Source organism: Triturus cristatus, chromosome 4_1, assembly GCF_964204655.1.
Source record: "Triturus cristatus chromosome 4_1, aTriCri1.1, whole genome shotgun sequence".
Classification (NCBI taxonomy): Eukaryota; Metazoa; Chordata; class Amphibia; order Caudata; family Salamandridae; genus Triturus; species Triturus cristatus.
Genome location: NC_140585.1, coordinates 401343061 through 401360865, shown reverse-complemented (window position 1 = coordinate 401360865; position 17805 = coordinate 401343061). Strand labels below are relative to the sequence as shown.

Sequence of the window (17805 nt, the reverse complement as noted above, 5' to 3'; positions counted from 1 at the left end):
CCCCCATCTATGTGACCAGCGGTGATTGGGGCGCCTGGGAGTAGTGGCGCTTGATCACCGGCGGCCCGGGGGAGTGGCGGCCTTGTGGCTAGTGGGGCCCCTGGTGGGAACTCGGCCAGATTGTCGGCCGGCGCCACCCCTGAGGCCTGTTACGAGCGGCGGTCTGCTGCAAGCTGTGGAGTGTGGCGGAGGAGTTGGCTGGCGGTCCAGTGTGGTGAGTGGGAGAACCGGCTGTCGGTCCGGGCAGCGGCGCGGGTGTTGGTGCGTGACCCCCACCCCACTCCATAGCTATTCCCTGTGTCTGGCCGGGACGGCCGTCTTCGCGCCCCCCGCGCTTTTCGTCTGACGGCGGAAGGGAGAGTTCTTATGCCTTCTGAGGCAGTGCATGGCCGTGGCATAGACCCCCTTGGTACTGGCATTGTGGGTTCGGTGCCACCATACCGGGTGGCATTGGGTGTCTCGAAATCCGTTGGCCGTCTGAGGAGTGGGTGACGTCCGGTTCGACTGGCCGCCCGAGGGACCCCGGGGACGGCTGTGGAGGTACCGGGGTACGGACGTGGGTCTGGGGTTGCACCTCTGGGCGCCGCCACGCCACAGGTCACCTAGGGATCCGAGATCCACATTGTTGTTGCCGCGCCCCCAACTTTGGTGGTATCCACGGACTGATCTCCTCTGGCGTGGTTTCCGTGTGGTTCAAGGACCATCCACACGCCTGCAGGTCCCTGGATCCCCTCCCCCTCACTGATCCCTCACCCTATCTGGGCCTCTTGCGGCCGCAGTGACATTGGGTCCGGTCCACGGCCATGGGAAGGGACAAGGGCCCCAGGCCGGCTCCGGCAGCCACACAGACCAAAATGGACCGGTTTACTACTTCAGAGTCGGATCCTCCTGGGGGGGGGTCGGCGGGGGGATCCCCCCCCCTCCAGACAAGGACCTGGCTACTATCCTTCAGGCCATCAGTGCTTCTCAGGCATCCGTGGAGGGGAAGATAGGGGAAATCAAGGTGGACGTGTCCCTCCTCAGACAGGACCTTCGCAACACCACAGCCCGACTGTCAGAGGCCGAATCCCGCATCTCCACAACTGAGGACGACATCGCCCAACTGAAAGATCAGGTGGCCCAACTTAGAGCTCGTACCGGGGAGCTCCACAGGCGTGCCGAGGACGGCGAGAACCGCGCACGCCGCAACAACCTTCGCCTTGTGGGGTTTCCCGAGGAGGTGGAAGCGGGGCAAGCGGCCACCTTCGCTGAACAATGGTTTCAGTCCTGGATGCCGGGGGAGGGTCTGTTAACTTGGTTTGTTGTAGAAAGGGCCCACAGGTCCTTGGCGCCTAGGCCTCCTCCCGGTGCCCCGCCACATCATCCTTAATATTCTCAACTTCAAGGATCGTGATGCCATCTTACGGGCGGCCAGTGAGAAGGGCCCCCTCCAGTTTCAAAATCATGTTATTATGGTATTCTCAGACTACACCAGGGAAGTTCAGGATCTCTGACGCTCCTACACGGAGGTTAAGAAGAAGCTGCGCACTCTGGGCCTGCAATACCAGCTCCAATTCCCGGCACGCCTCAGAGTCATTGTTCAGGGCAAAACACACTTCTTTGAATCTCCACAGGCGGCGTGGGCGTGGCTGACGGATGAGCGTCCCCACCGCCCTCGGCAAGAGTACTCTTCAGAACATAAGGGGCCACTACCTGTGGGGCCGAGATCGCCGGGGCGTCACCGGCGGCATCGCACGAAGTCCCGTCGGGGGCGCCAATTAAGCACCTCAGCAGCCCGATCCTCCAGGTGGGGGGTGGGGGGGTCCCCGGCCACCGTGATTCCTCCAGTCAATCAGGCTCTCCGCCGCGAAGTAGGTGCTGCTCCAGGGAGGACTTAATGGGCTCATCCCCACCACGGGCCCAGGTGGAATCCGACCTTTCTCGCACTCCCACCCTTTAGCCGCCTTGCACTCAGGTCTGGAAGCTGGATCGCTAATGGGGTGCGGCGCTTCACCCAGTGGGGGGGGGGGCGGGGGGGGCATCCGACTTTGATGGACTTGTATGTTCTTTCTATTGCTTTATGCCGAGGCTCAACTTGATCCGTGCTTCTGGAGGGTTCATCCACGCTATCAATCCAAGTGTTTTAGTTTGATTTAGTTGATTAAGGGGTCGACAGATACTTCCGTTCTTGAAGTGTAGGGTTGGGGTGTGGGTTCTTCCTTTGTTGTTGTTCTTTTCCTTGTCTTACTGTTTCAGCTTTCACGGACCGAAACATGTAATCTCTGTAGAGATAGCACCATTTATTAATGTGCGATCTCCCGCACATGCACCGGCCCAAGCTTGCGCTCACATTGCCCCAGGCAATGCTCCCTATGGGAGGATGGGTAAGCTACAATTGGTGGGTTCGCGAAAGGGCAACTTAAAAAGCACAGGCAGGAGCGACACCGGGAAATCACCGCAAAGGAAGCGCAGGCGCTTCGGTTGGAACAGTCCCTTTTCCAGCTGGACGACGCGATCCAAAGCCGACAACTAGCCCTTCTTCGGTCCGAGATTAGACAGCTATCTTTGGACGAGGCCAAGCTACTGTGGAGGTCCTCAGTGGCACGCGTCTACGGTTGGGGGGGGACCAAAACGGCGCGATTTTACATCGGCGTGCTACCTTCCCCAGGGCAAGCCGAATAATTCCAGAAGTGGTCGATGATCAGGGCTCGGTACTCAACTCCCCCCTCATGGAACCCTTGGAGGTCCTGGTGCGGGCGTACACCTAGGTCAGAGGTTGGGCGTGGCCCGGCACCGAAACGGACAAGATCGCGCTTTACGCAGATGATGTCCTGCTCTTTCTGGCAGAGCCCGCCTCCTCTGGGCCTCGTTGCCTCCAGTTGTTTAGCGTTTGGGCAGGCGTCGGGTCTTCGGCTGAACCCTGGGAAATCGGTGCTGGTCCCACTTCACCTTTCAAGGGATTGTTATGATTGGCAGTCCAATATCCCGATCCGACGCAACTCCTTTAAGTACCTGGGAATATGGGTTACCACGCTCCCGAACCTGGGCTGGTCCCTTAATGTAACCCCTCTGGTCAAAAAGGCTCGAGCAGACCTCCAGAAATGGAAGACGCTACCCCTGAACCCCCTGGGCCGTGTGGCCTTGTTTAAAATGTTGATTCTCCCCGGGTTCCTCCATGTCCTCCAGAACATCCTCTGCTTTCCCAGACCCTGGTTTAAGGAGTTGGATGGGCCCGTTACCAAATTTTTATGGGGCGGTGGGAGGTCGCGCCTGGCTCTCTCCACATGTCGAATCCCTTCGTTTGACGGGGGCATGGCCGTGACGCATCTGTACCTCTACTTTTTAGCCACGCTAATATGGGAGGAGAGTGGACTGGGCTTCCACAGCACACTCTATTACAGCATGCCTCGCAGAGCGAGGAGGGCATGCGCGCTGCCGCTAGGCTCGACCTAATGAGAAGAGCATTGTGAAAAGAGCAGGCTAGGTACAATAGCGAAGCGCCACACAGGATGCAATAGAAGCTTGAGTTTATTACATACGCCACAGCCAGGGACCAGCTGTCATTACCGTCCCTGTCACCCCGGAAGGCTGCCTTGGAATCTTAGTGAAATCAGAGCTTCATTGTCGTGGGCCAATTCCCAGTGACCATGGACAGGTTGTCGCAAGCTCAATGTAATAAAGGGCAGCTAAAGTCTAAATATCACTTGCCAAAATACACTGAGTCTGGCTTCAAGCACCTGAAGGTGATGCAAGTCTCACCTAAACAGATTCAGCTATAAAGACATGAATATTGTGCATGATTAAAATAATTACTGTGCAGATATGTAGGAATAGATCTAGTTTGCATTAGTGTCACTTGTGATGAGTGACAATTGGAAGGCCTAGTATTCTAGCAAGAGCATAGTGGTTGCATTGAGCTACTTATGGTCGACCAGCTGTAGCGTTTTAGTTTGGCTTGAAACTGCACGTTTGAGCTTTTACTTTGTGATCCGTCATGCTTACAATGCTAATTATAAAAACTTCTCTTGCAGAAATCACCCCTCTGATTGAAAATGGTACCATCCTGGGCTACAGCTGTTGGGTTCTCTCTGGTACCACACATTGGAGGAATATTGGGAGCCTCAATAACAAAAAAGGCAATCCCCACCTGGTATGCTTCACTTAAGCTACCATCATGGCGCCCACCCAACTGGATGTTTGCTCCTGTGTGGACAACTTTATATACATCCATGGGGTAAGATTTGTTTCCAGAGATTGGTTTTTGCCTTATTAACATAAAAACTGTTTTGGGAGGATCTTCTTTTGAAGAGGAATGTTTACCATGAGCAAACGAAAAATACCTTTAGGTTCAAATGTAATTTACTACGCATAATTGATTGCTTTAAAAAAAAGAAAGAAATACTAACTGCAGTTATTAAATGTGAACATCTAACATGTACAACACTTGTTTTTTTATCCATTATTTTGGTGTATTGCACCCCGTGCATTGCTCATTCATATACATTTGACAAGATGTTCAAATAATGTCATAGAGAAGAAATTTAGTCCAGATTTCTGGAATCACTTAACCTTATAATCTTTGGTAGTTTTTATTAGACATTAACTGCCCTCCAACTTTAAACACAAACCTGGGTGCCATCCTTTTGGTTGTAGCTATCATATTTTTCTGTCTCTGTGCAATATCATGTTAAGATGTACATCCTCCTTATCATCTTCCCGGTACCCACTTCACCGCTCGCCATCAGATCAGAACTTAGTTCTGCTATATACCCCGTCCATGATACTGGAATCATTTATGACAAAGGGAACACAATCCGCATCTCCTGAGAAGAGGGAACCTGGAGACAAAAACTGCTTTTCTGATTAGACACTAACCTATTCAAGAAGGACTCCAGCTTGAAGTGGTCATTTCTTTGGAGCGCTCCAATACCTGGTATGATCTGCCACTCGATATACACACCTTGTAACCTTTTGAGGGAACTTGAAATAGGACTAGAAAAACATACTGAGTAATCACAAATGATGCTTGAGTGAGGTATGAAAATAAATGATATCTGACGTCTGCAAACATCTTTTACTACATATTCTCCTAGCCCTGTTTACCATTAAGACGTTTGATTTTACAATTTGTGTGAAATTATTACCTTATAAATGGCTTACATGATCTACCTGCATATAGGGCAAAGTGTATTTTATATGATATATCTATTGTACTCCTTTTCACTCCATTTTTCTTTAGCTGTTTGCTTTTTTTAAATCGTGTGTAAAGTACTCTACTACCCAGCGTGAGGTGTAGGACGAGCAACATGTAAATTAATTATAAATGCATTAATCTACACTGAATAATGGGGTGTTGGGACACTTCCTCACCGTCACAACATCACTTATGTTTAGAATAGCAGTGGGTGTGGAAAAGTCACCAATTTACCCACCTTGCAACAGACCTACTCCTTCTCCAGTCTTGAATGTGCAGGCAAACTCATGGTTACTCCTCCTTCGCTCCACTACTTTCAACGTTTTATCAGCTGCCACTGAGCTATAGAAATGCAATATACATACATTCATACATACTGCTACCTGCACGGTGACTGAGTTTGTCTCCTCAGTATGCCCAAGTTCTGCGACAGCCTCTTTCACCTGTTGGCATTTCACTAGATACAATGGGCCCGATTCACAAAAGTCATCTGAGACAAAATCCTAACTTTACGACTTTTGGTATTCAGAAAAGGAATTTAGTAGTAGTAAAGTTAGGAATCCTAACTTTACTACTACTAAATGCCTTTTATGAATACAAAAAGTAAAGTTAGGATTTATCTCAGTTTAGTAGTAGTAAAGTTGGGTATCGTAACTTTACTAATACTAAATGCCTTTTGTGAATACCGAAATTTGTAATGTTAGGATTTTGTCTCGGATTACTTTTGTGAATCGGGCCCAATGTGTGTAGCACACCATAGCTACTGTCTATAGGCATATTTGTCGAGTAGATGTGGGGGACTGGTTGGTCAGAAGTGCTGTATGGGGTGTAATGAAGTCTTTACTCCTTTGTCCTCCATGATAATCCTTCAACGAGAGCTCCTGTGAGAAGCTGCTGCAGCCCCCGCAGAGGCCTGTCTAGGGGATGGAGGCATGTCCAGGGGGGTGCAAAGGAGGTGAGGCTGGTCTAGGGGGGGGTACATACGAAGTGAGGACTGTCGGGAGAGGGGGCCGGTCAGAGGAGGGTGAGGTCTGTCCTGCCCTCTGGGTGTGAGGGGCGTGGACTGCCTCAGCCACTGCTCTCACCGTACAGAGATGCTCCTTTTTCAGGCACTTTTATTGTAAGTGCTCATAATCCGAGTTTTAGAAAAGTATCGGGAGTGGCTCCTGTTTGAAGCAAGGATTCAACTGAAGATAGCCTGCACAAGGCCCTCCACCACAACACTCGTATCTACCTCACCAAAACATAGTAACTACCTGGTTGTAGCCGTGCCTCAAGAAGTATTAACTTCCTGTTGCTGAAACCACACAAGTTCAACAAAACAGAATTACAACCGCTCCTTCTCCAGTCTAGCCCCAAGAATATGGAACGCACTGCCTCCAGAAACCAGGACAAGCCCCTCGACTACCTCCTTCAAAACAAAGTAAAAATGCTTCTTTTGAATAGGTCCCTCTAAAAGTACCCCATAAGTCTCTCAGCTTGACTATTTTTCTGTGGACACCTGGATCTTGAATCTACCAGGACGATTGTTTATATTGTATCTGTATTGCTGCATGCTTATTCCTTCTTGCACTTTTCCCCTGTGTGTAGGACTTGATTTCTATATGTACAGCACTCTGATACCCTGATGGGTCATCTTCGCGCTATATAAAACTCTTCAAATAAATAAAATGAATAAATCTAAACCACTGCCTCAACTTTCAGGTTCTAGCTACTAAACACTAGATGCATTTTTCAACACTTTGCAATCTACACCACCACCATATCCCTGAACAGCAGTATAATGAGCAAGCTAAATTACTTTAGCAGCCCTAGTTAAACAGCCCACCAAGATCACCACCTTTGCAGCTAGGAGGCGTTTCAGTCTTCAGAAGCACCCACCCACCATCTAGGTGGCATCCATCTAAACACACAACAGAATACAGAATCATTATACTTGTTTTCTAAACACTACAGTGCAAATCCCATGTCAGACCACACCCTATATTCAGCAAGTCTTAACAACATCCTGGCCCTAAAGCCCCTTTGTTCTTTGTCGAGGGCTTTGAATTGCAAGGCACTTTCTACAGAACTGTCTTCCTGCCTCAACTCACAGCTGTACCCTCTCTCAATTTGTTAAGATTTCCCTCAAAGTACAACTATTTGAAATAGTAAATAAGACCTATTAAAACACCTACACCCACCTGTAAATACCCTCTCAGACCTACAATACCACTGTGGTGTCTTTGTATTACATGAATGTACTACACATATTTAAGCAAAATGCACTTGCAGCTCTTGCCCTACATTGAACTCACGATGTACAGTTATTAATGGTTTCATGTTTCTACTCTTGCATATACATATGTATCCTGTTCTAAATTATGTACAACACAAATGTATGACGGAATTACGAATGCTTTTTTCATGCATGCCTTTGGAACTCCGTCATTTGAACGAATGCGTCTTTAGCACGCATTTGTTCTGCACGCAAGTCGTTTTAACGACTTGCCGTAGTGGGGCACTGGATATTGAAATAGTTTAATTTACTATTCCAACTCCGGTTTGCGCAACAGTAGGGAAGCTGTTGGACTTTAATTCCAACACCACTCCACCATTGCGCCCCCTAAAGCAAGTTGTTGTAACTAGTTGCGTGCAGAATGAATGCATGCTTAAGACGCATTTGTTCGGTTGCCGATGCTGTAAAGGCACAGCGTGATTCCGGTTTTGTTCTAAAGGACATTTCCCGTACAACACGTCTGGTAGAAAGGCTAAGCGAAAACAAATAAATACCTACAATCAAAAAAGCATGGCAGGTGGCTGCTGGTTCCATACGATGAACTGTTCCTGATTTTTTTTTTTTTTTATCAGCTGCACAGATGTCTGAAGAGTTGAGGCAGAAGAGAGAATATTTTCATTGTTGTAGGGCGCAACTGTGGGGCACCAGAGTTGAGATAATAATTCTACTCCTCTTGTAGTACGGAGCATGGTGGAGAAGACTGATGAGGGGGTAGTAACATTCTCTACCTGGGTCACTATTGGTCAGATAAAAAACACTTGGAATGCCAGGTCCACCTCGTGTAGAACAGGCCCTGGATGAGTCAATCTCATAGCCTGACCAAGAGACATCAAAGGGCCTGGACTGTTACGGGGTCAGGTCGGGAGGTACAGTGCTTTTTTTACAGAGAACATGCTAGATCTGGCATGCTTTATCCAGAGACAACCAGCCTATGTTTTTTAAATCTGGCCTTTGACACCCCTTTAGCTGTTTCATTAAGCTATTGTTTTTTCCCAAAAAAACAATCGTGCTACATCTGCATAGAGTTGATTTGGATCAGCTTTTCCGTGTTCATGCACTGGTTTGTTAGGTATTCGCCTTTTTCCTACGCCAACCATGGTATACATGAATCCGCTCATTTCAGGCGTTGTATCTTCTCAGTTTGGGTTACTTTATTTAGGTTGGGAACATCAGCCTTTGAAGTCGTCCATTTCTCTTTGGAAATGTGCATCACTACATATAAATGGTACTCAGTGGACATTGCGAGGACCCGGAGTCATCACTTACAAGATACTAGATTTTGCAAGCTAGACAAGCCAGTTTGCAGGCTTGCTATTTAGAAAGAAAACTCCTCCTTCAGACTTTTTTTTTTTTTTTTTTTTTTTAAACCAGTTGTAACTCCTTCTCTTCGGTGTGTTTTCCCATGCCAGCCTGATCATGCACATTGTTTTCAGTTCATTAGTCATGGTTACACTGCAGTTGCCATGCCATAAATTAAGTTGCATTTCAAGCTTCTGTATTTCTGAGCGTGGATAGCCTTGTCTCCTGCCCCCTTGTAATGTGTATGTGTTGTTCCTGCACTTTATATAAAGATGTTTTATGGTGTGATGGCCATCGTGCTTGCAAGTGCAAGCGCTCCTTGCCTTTTCAGACCGCTGGTTGGTTCCCTTGCCAGAAAGAGGTCGCGCCGATGTGCACTATATTCTTTTTGTACACCAGCCATGAAAACACTCGGCAGAATCGTGGAGATTTATAGCTTGTCTCTAGGAGTGTGATACCAGTGAGGGTTATATTTTCAATCTTGAGGCGTTGGTATGCGGATGGGTCAGTCAGCTGTGTGCTTGGCTCAACTGATTCCTAGCACAGCTTGCATATTTGTTTTGTTGCAGCCATGCACAAACCATGCATGTGAATCTGCTTCTTCTCCAGCTGCACACTATTCTGCTTCTTTGCCAGCTGTGAATGCACTTGGTAGAACCATGAAGGGTGACACTAATAAGGATTATGTTCTAAAATCAACATTTCAGAAACAACTGTTGCTGTGGTTTGCATAATTCTTTATCATTTTACACAGATTGGTACCCCTCAATCCTGCCACTCGAATAGAATATAGAGTATACTGTTAGGTAAGGTGTGCATTTGAAGACCCGAATCTTAAAGTCCAATGCTGAGTTAACCACACAGTTAACCTGTGCCTTCTGGCGACCCTGTGTTAATTCATTTAGCTTTTATTTTCGGCGGCTAACACTTAATTGTCGTATGATCCTTGTTTTGCCACTGTTATGTATCTTTCTTTGTTTCTTTTTTTTTAACCATATTTTGTAATTCTGCGCAACCTAGCCAGTAAAGCAGTGGAACCACTGGCTGATAGTCGTAAATGTCTATGCAGGCATGCATGCATGTGATTTTGTATGTGTGAGAGAATGTTTGAGACGGGACATTATTGGGCTCAAAGTGCCCCTGTTTACCGTGCTTTGACAGCCCTTTTCACACCAAGCCCAGCTGAATATCAGGCCTTATTGGCTTTGCCAATGCTTGTTTATAATAAAGACTGGCTTAAAATATTACGTTTGGTATTTTTTGAAAGTTGCTTTCGGAATAGGTTTTGGAGAAATTCCATGTTAAAAAACTTCCCATATGTTTCATCATTCTTTTTTCTCTTTTTTTTTTATGCTGTCCAGGAGACTGCCCTTTCTTTCCCTGTGCGTCCAATAAGCGGGTCAAGTAAAGTCGAAGGCATGACAAAGTCAATCTGCAGTTATTCTTTTCCCCCCAATGAGCAGTGGTACAGAGCGCAGCTTTGAGTTACATAAAATGTCACAGTAACTCCTTTTCTGTCTCCAGTGTTACAATGCAGTGCTTTGTTACAGTTTATTAAGACAAGTATGCCTGCACATTATTTAGGAGATTGTTAGATGCTAGACTGCACAGGGTCTCCTACAAGCCTGCCAAATGGCAGCAGAGGCAATATCCTGGTCTGCACGTATCCAAGGCTTGTTTATGATTGCAGGTTGTCACGAACGCTGTTAGGTTACTGCACACGTGTTCCAAATATACATGACTCATATCTTCAGTCGAGGCAAAAACGGTTAACAGTGAAAGAAATCAGCATGCTGAACTTCAGTGGGTGATCTTTTGAATTGATCAAGCGAACTGCTGATCCGTAAACCAGCCTCGGCATAGCCAATAGGTCTCGCTTTTGGGACCTTATTAGTGTTTAGCCATGCAGCACATTATCCTGAGTGGTTCAATCATATTAAGCCAAAATTGGAATGTTTAGAAGATCGTGGCATTGGGAGCAGTGTCGGGTAGCTTGCAGTGGTCTAGTGGCAGCTAAGGGAAGCTTGCAGAAGTGGGCCCCCGTAAGCAAAAATACAAAATCATTCCCAAAAAGGAAAAAATACAGATTCTGGGAGAGTCTGCAGCACAGTCCCCCCTTGTGTACCTCTGATTAAGTGTTTTCCTCCTCTTGCTTTTCCAAAACAGAGGTGGGCACAAAAAGCTAGCTTTTCACACCAAGGAGCTAGATTGACACCTCATTGAGATTAGGTCACTTGCAGGCAAGTCTCTGATCCTGCTATTGGTCTCAGGCGCCATCTGAAAAAGAACAAAGGCAGCAGCCAGTGCCGCATTTCACTTCAGGCCGCGCCAGGCTAGAACAGCAGAGTGCAGAAGGCGAGAGTAAGCACCAGGACAGCAAACCAGTCAACTGCACAGATAAAGCAATTACTAGTTAAGTGAGAAACCCTACAACGCAAAGCAAATTAAACCAGCAATAAGTCTTATACAGATGTAACACTGGAATGTATCTCTTGTGCTCCCGTTCATTGATCCGCATGTTTCTGTGTAGTGTGCTCACCCTCACGGTGTGCGTGGACTGAGATGGGGAAAGGCACGGATGAGACCTGAGCCCCGACATGAGTATGAGTGAGGGTGAAAGACACAGTTTAGCAGAGTAACAGAGTGAAACGGAGACAGCTACAGCGCCCTTCGAGGAGGTTGTGAAAGAGAGGGATGAACAGCGCGAGAAATAGAGTGAAGGAATTAGAAGAAGAGAAAGAGAAGGCCTCTATGAGAGAACAGCAGACCCACCAGTAAGTGCTCGTGTGGGAGAGGGAAGTGGTAAGAGAGACATGTAAACAGATAGACGGACTCAAATATATGCAGAGGAAGTGCTAGAATTCAATGTATTGCAAGCGAGAACCCACAAAATAACCACACGGGTACACACACGCATGCACAAATACACAATGAAACACAGAAACACACACGCGATATTTCACGCAGACAAAAATGCATAATAGTACAGTCACAGACATTTTGACCAACACACCATCTCCCCAATATTGTAACCGCTACAATGACCTCTTCCTCGTACACTCCATACACGTGCGTGCACACGCACACATGCGCGCACATGCACAAACACCCACATTCTGACAGTATATCTCACACACACTAGTAAAATAACAATTTCGTCTGTCTGTTTCACACAAGCGGTTTTGTTTACGTGCAATTTTACTGAGCATAACCTGCTAGCCAGAAGCAAACACAATAGGTGGGTGTAACTGTACACTTGATACAGACTCTGAGCCATGACTATCCTCTGTCTAAGATTACTATTTAGTTCTCGAAAGAGTAAAAAGCAGATAGTAAGGACACGCGCATTGAAAGGCTCTGCAACCTGATGTTATTATATGCTCATCCCTGCGCGTGCTGGAGCTCACCGTGAACCCAGAGGAGTGCAGGAGCTTGGTGCCCAAAACAGCTAATGCTTAGACTCTTGAGAAATAAAAAAACCAAAAAGAATAAACACACGCAGCTCCCCGAAGAAGGAAACTTCCGCAGCCTGGCTTCAGAGAATGGGAGGAGGGTGGTAGCATTGTGAAGATGGACAGCAGGATGGCAACAGCTCTTTTCAAGCATTTGTGCTTGTGCTGGCATCCACCTTGTGTGAGCGAGCAGCAGCACGCAGGCCATCTGTTTTCAATTAGCGCGCACGCCGCTGCTCGCTCCAGCATGGTGGATGCCAGCACAAGCACTAGTGCTTGAAAAGAGCTGACCAATTTCTAAAGGTCATCTCCTAGAGCAGCGCATGCGTGCTGCATAGGCGAGACCTAAAAAGGGACCTTAAAAAATAAACCAAGAATATACAAAGTCATGAGCCTTTTCAGCACAGTAATGGAGCTCTCCTCCTCTGTAGCATCTAACACTCTTTGAAAGTTACGCATCATTGTCTTATGTAAATCTACATTGTGACCAGCTTTCGATTTTCCATCTGTCCGAGGGCTACGGACCTGCTTAAAATGTTATACGTGCAAAGCCTGTGTATTATAAATTATTATAATTCTCACCTACAGGGGTCCTCTCCTTTGGATAGCAAGATGTTTACTGTGTAGAGTGTTATGAGGATTCACTTGTGTGTAGATCTGCAACACTCACTGTTTCTGCCAATTATTTTGTAGCTATGGCTCCTATCTGGTGTGGAAGGAGCTCGGAGGCTTCAACAAAGATGCAGTTGTACCTCTTGGACTTTACGCTGGACAGCTTGCACTAAACTGGGCATGGACGCCGCTTTTCTTTGGTGCACACAAAATAGGATGGGTAAGTGTGCATTTGACACCAGAACCCTGCTTACGTGCTTTTGTTAAATTCTTTGTTAGCTTTCATTTTACAAGACCTATCCTTTGAACACAGCCTTTCCAGTCATGTATGCATACGTGTATCTACATGCGTATATTCTACTGTTTTGTTTTTATTATATGACACTAATGTAGGAGGCTGGTTTAGTATATGGTGCACACTTATTTAAGTGAAGCAACTTGTACTAATCCAGACCACCTTTATGGTGATTTTAGTAGCCTTAGACAACGTTAGAATGTTCTCTACGTGGTAGCTGTGGAGAGCAGCCTAAAGGCTTAGTCCAGAATGATTGTTAAGCAGCTTGTTTTACCAGATCTAATAATGTAGTGTAGGTTAAAGGAAAAAGAACCACACAGTGTATTTATAAAAATGTCTATTTATTATACAACACTCACTACACACTGGTATATCTCCTACACGGAGATATCAACACAAATACACACAATACTTCAATTATAACCAGGTAAGTAAGTACAATACACAGTGGTCTCTAGGGAGAGACCAAACCATATACTAAGAAAGTGGAATGAGAACTACGACCGAAGTCAGGACTTGTACCAGGAGACTCAAAAGAGATGGGGACCCAAGGAACCACCTAAGGTAAGTACCCAGGAACCCCACGGAGGCTGTGTGCAGAGTGGAAACACAGCGGCGTACGCAATTGAAGTCCACTGGGAAGTCGTGATTGCAGTTTTGCAGAAGGACCCTTTCCAGTCGACCTTGAAGAAACCCACATAGAAGACAGAAGATTGGAGAGTCACTCCACCCGTGGATACCCCAGGAACCAGGATACCTACACCAGGGAAGCCGGGTGCATAGGTGCGAAGTGACATCGGAAACCGCCGTAACCCACAATGGAGAGCTTCAGTAAAGATGCCGCTGGCAAAGAATGCAAGAGTCCGGTGGAATCCAAGCGTGGATTCTTGAAGAGAAAAACCTGTAAGCAGAGGGGAGAGTCTATACCACTCGTAGGACCAGGAGGCACAGAAGAGCAATGACCACCGATGACGGAAGATGCAGGAATGATGACCGTGACCGTGTCGCTGCAGCTGTCAGGACGCTGTGGAAGAACAGGAGCTATTGGTAAGCTGTCCCACGGCAGAAGTCGAGAACCAGGGGGTCTGTGTCCAGCGGTAGCACCAACAAGCCTTGACAGCAGCAACAGATGTGGAAAACGATGGATCAACGTTGGGACCAGCAAGGTCCTAGTGGCTCACTAAGTGCAGGAGAGTAGGAGCAGGCCTCGGGCAAAAAGGGGAGCCCACTGAAGCAAAAGATGACCCTCAAGAGGACCCACAGGCGGAAGGCACAAGAGTCACAAGCGTACCTCGATCAGCTCACTAAAGATAAAGGCCTGTGGTGGTGAGAATTAAGATCTTGGCAGGAAGAGATGATGGTGGCTGGAGCTTCTCTGGAGTGCAGAGGCAACAAGCATTGGCAATGACAAGTCAACGCAGTGCACAGGGGTTCGGTCCCAGCAGTTCCGACAAGGGATACTGGACTCAAAATTGCAGAGAGGACAGGTCAGGTCTCAAGGGAGTTGCAGAACCACCACCTGTGTTGCTGAACCTTTCGAAGTCTGTGGGATGTCAGGAGCAGCAGACCGGTTAGCTTCATTGTAGTGACTGCAGATGCAGGGGAGTGACTCCTTTACTTCGAGGGAGATTACTTCGGGTGTTCTTGATGCCAACAGATCCATTGAAGATACTGGATAAAGACCTAGACGACGAAGACTTGCTGAACAACAAGACCAGGACCAAACAACCAGTTGGGTGGGCACCATGATGGTAGCTTAAGTGAAGCATGCCATGTAGGGAATTTCCTTTTTTGTTATTGAGACTCCCAATCCTTGATGCAGTCTTGGTTCCAGGTAAAGTCCAGCGAAGTCCAAGTATCCAGACAGTCGAAAACTGATCTGGTTTTAGTCTTCAGCCTTTTCCCACTACTAATCTGAGGCCCCACCCACGAGTACTCCCTTTTATACCCTAAGAAAGAGGTTAGGCCTACTCAGGAATCCCTCCCAGATTAGGGGCTGGACAGAGGGGAGGATATCCCATTTCCTTTGTTCAGTTTCGCGCCAGAGCGGGAACCAAGGGCTCCCAGATCTGGTTCTAACTAGAGTGTGCAAGGAGGGCACCAAACATGCCCTTCAAAGCAGTCTGGTGGAGCTGGCAAGCACCCCCACCCCAGCCCAATACACTAAGTCCTGTCTGAGAGGTGGTCACACATCCTGTGACAGGAAACCTATTGTTCTACCTTCCCTTCCTCCGCTCAGCTGCAGAAGGGCAGAATCGTGTCTGGGGTCGGCAGCAGTACTAGCTTTCTGGCAGACCCTGGAAGGCTTTTACTGGGAGTACTGGGACTTCCCGTAGGAGCCCCCCAGTGCATGGAATCATACCTCCAACACCGGTAATGGTGTTGGGGTATAATTCCAACATGTTTGATATCAAACATGCCCAGGTTCGGCACAGCCAATATATAGTTAGCCATCGCATAATGACGCATGGCCACTATATGCATGAAAATGACTGCCAGTGGTTCTGGGAAGTGTTTATGCCCCTAATTTCGACCAGGATACGTTTTTTCAACAATTGGCTCTGACGGGTTGGGACACCATCCCTGGATACTGGGCGGTGACTGTAATGCTGTTCTCGATACTGACATAGACAGGTCCCAACCCCTCTCCACAGCGCTGGCGCTCGCAAAGAAGCTGATCTCCTCAGCCTATGGATGGCTGACTGGGGGCTGCGAGACGTTTGGAGACCGCTACACCCCACACATAGAGAATACTCTTTTTACTCACCAGTTCACCGACCTGGATTGATAGGTTCATCTGTTCCCACACCCTCTCCAAGCAAATACACCAATCCACTTATTTAGCTAAAACCTTCTCGGATCACAACCCCTTAGAGATGACTCTCCTGGGGCAGAGTCCCCACCCCAGTTCCCACTTGGAGACTCTTGCCCCATCTCCTGGAAGATGCCCCATTCCGTGCCACATTATCTACAACCATTACAAACTATTTCTCTGACAATTGGAACACAGCCTCCTCCTGCCTCATTGAGTGGGATGCGTTAAAGGTGGTGATACGCGGCTCTGGCATTGGAGCTATAGTCGGGGCTAGACAGGAAATACACAAAAGCCTCATTCACATAGAGGGCCAATTGACTGATCTCGAACAAGCGGCAGTGGCAGATCCAGACAAACGGGACTCCCTGTGAGACGCTCGTATCAGACATGCCGAGACATTTGAGACTCTCCGAGTAATTGACCACCGGGCCTACACGCAACGGAAGCATGCTGAGGCCGACAAATCTGGTTCATTGCTAGACCGAATCTTGTGAGATAGCCCGGAAACACCCGTCATTCTTTGTATACATGCCCCGACCCAGGGCTTAGTACACACGCAACTTGAAATCAATGAGGCCTTTTGTACTTATTTTAGTAATTTATATGCTGCGCCGACTTGCGCCACTGACACATTAATGGCCGATTTCCTCAATAGTATAACAATCCCTGGTATTACAGCAAATGCGAAGCGCGCTTTGTCGGGCCCCATTACCCAACATGAAATACGTGCCGCGATAAAAGGCCTCAACCGCAACAAAGCCCCAGGCCTAGATGGCCAACCCGCGGAATTCTATGCCACCTACTCGGATAGCCTCGTCCCCAAGCTGGAGGAACTCTATAAGACGGCCCTGTTATCGGGTCACTTACCGCACTCCATTTTGCAAGCCCTGGTTGTCTCCCTCCCCAAACTGGGACGCGATGATACGGTTTTATCTAACTATCGGCCCTTGTACTTGTTAGCGACCGAAAATAAGATACTTAGCAAGGCCCTAGCCAATCGATTGCTCCCCGTCCTCAACACACTCATACATAGAGACCAGTGTGGGTTTCTTCCAACACGCAGTACCTCCTAAAACACCAGATGCCTACACCACATTATGATGGCCACCCCGGGGGTATATGGGAAAACCGGATGCTTGGCATTGGACCTACGTCAGGCCTTTGACTCTATTACATGGACTTACATGTTCGCAGCCCTACAACGCTTTGGTCTCCCACCAGAGTACCTCTAATGGGTGAGGCTGCTCCATACAGCCCCCACCGCCAGAGCACGCGCTGGGAATTATATTTCCCGTGAATACACCATACACAGGGGCACGAGGCAGGGATGCCCCCTCTCCCCCTTATTATTTGTGCTGGCACTGGAGCCGCTAGCGATAGCTGTAAGACAGTCAGCTGAGCCAGCTGGGAATACCAATAGCCGGTACCGCACACTTAATTTCCATTCATGCCGATGACATAATTATTTATCTGTGAGACCTAACTGCCGAGGCGGCGCCTGTCCCCGCCGTCTTCTCCACTATTGAACGCATCTCGGGCCTCGCCATTAATGAGGGGAAATCTAATGCCTTCTTTTTTTCAAAATGGGCCCCGCCCAGATATACACCACTTCCGCTTATATAATATTCCTGTTGCACATATTACCTTTAAATATCTGGGGTCCATATATACCAGTTACCGACTGATCAATTGGACTGAAACCTCATGAGGGCAGTCACGGCTCTACGGTCGAGTGTCACTTTCTGGATATCTCTACCCTTATTAGCAATGGGAAGTATTGCCATCTCTAAGATGGTGATGCTTCCCCGCCTTTGTCAATTTGCCCCTGATAGTCCCACAATCCGTCTTCCGCACCCTGGACACACTCCTCTTGGAGCTTAT

The 17805-nt window shown here is 47.8% G+C and overlaps 1 protein-coding gene across 2 annotated transcripts in view; it reads left to right on the top strand.

Annotated features, from left to right (window-relative positions):
- Positions 1–17805, top strand: part of TSPO (translocator protein) — a 59393-nt gene that overhangs the window by 30562 nt on the left and 11026 nt on the right. For both annotated transcript variants that reach the window (XM_085652474.1, XM_085652475.1), the window contains exons 2-3: positions 4011–4213; positions 12896–13034. In XM_085652474.1, coding sequence (XP_085508600.1) covers positions 4032–4213; positions 12896–13034 — 321 coding nt within the window. In that variant the 5' untranslated portion in view covers positions 4011–4031. The remainder of the gene's footprint in view (positions 1–4010; positions 4214–12895; positions 13035–17805) is intronic.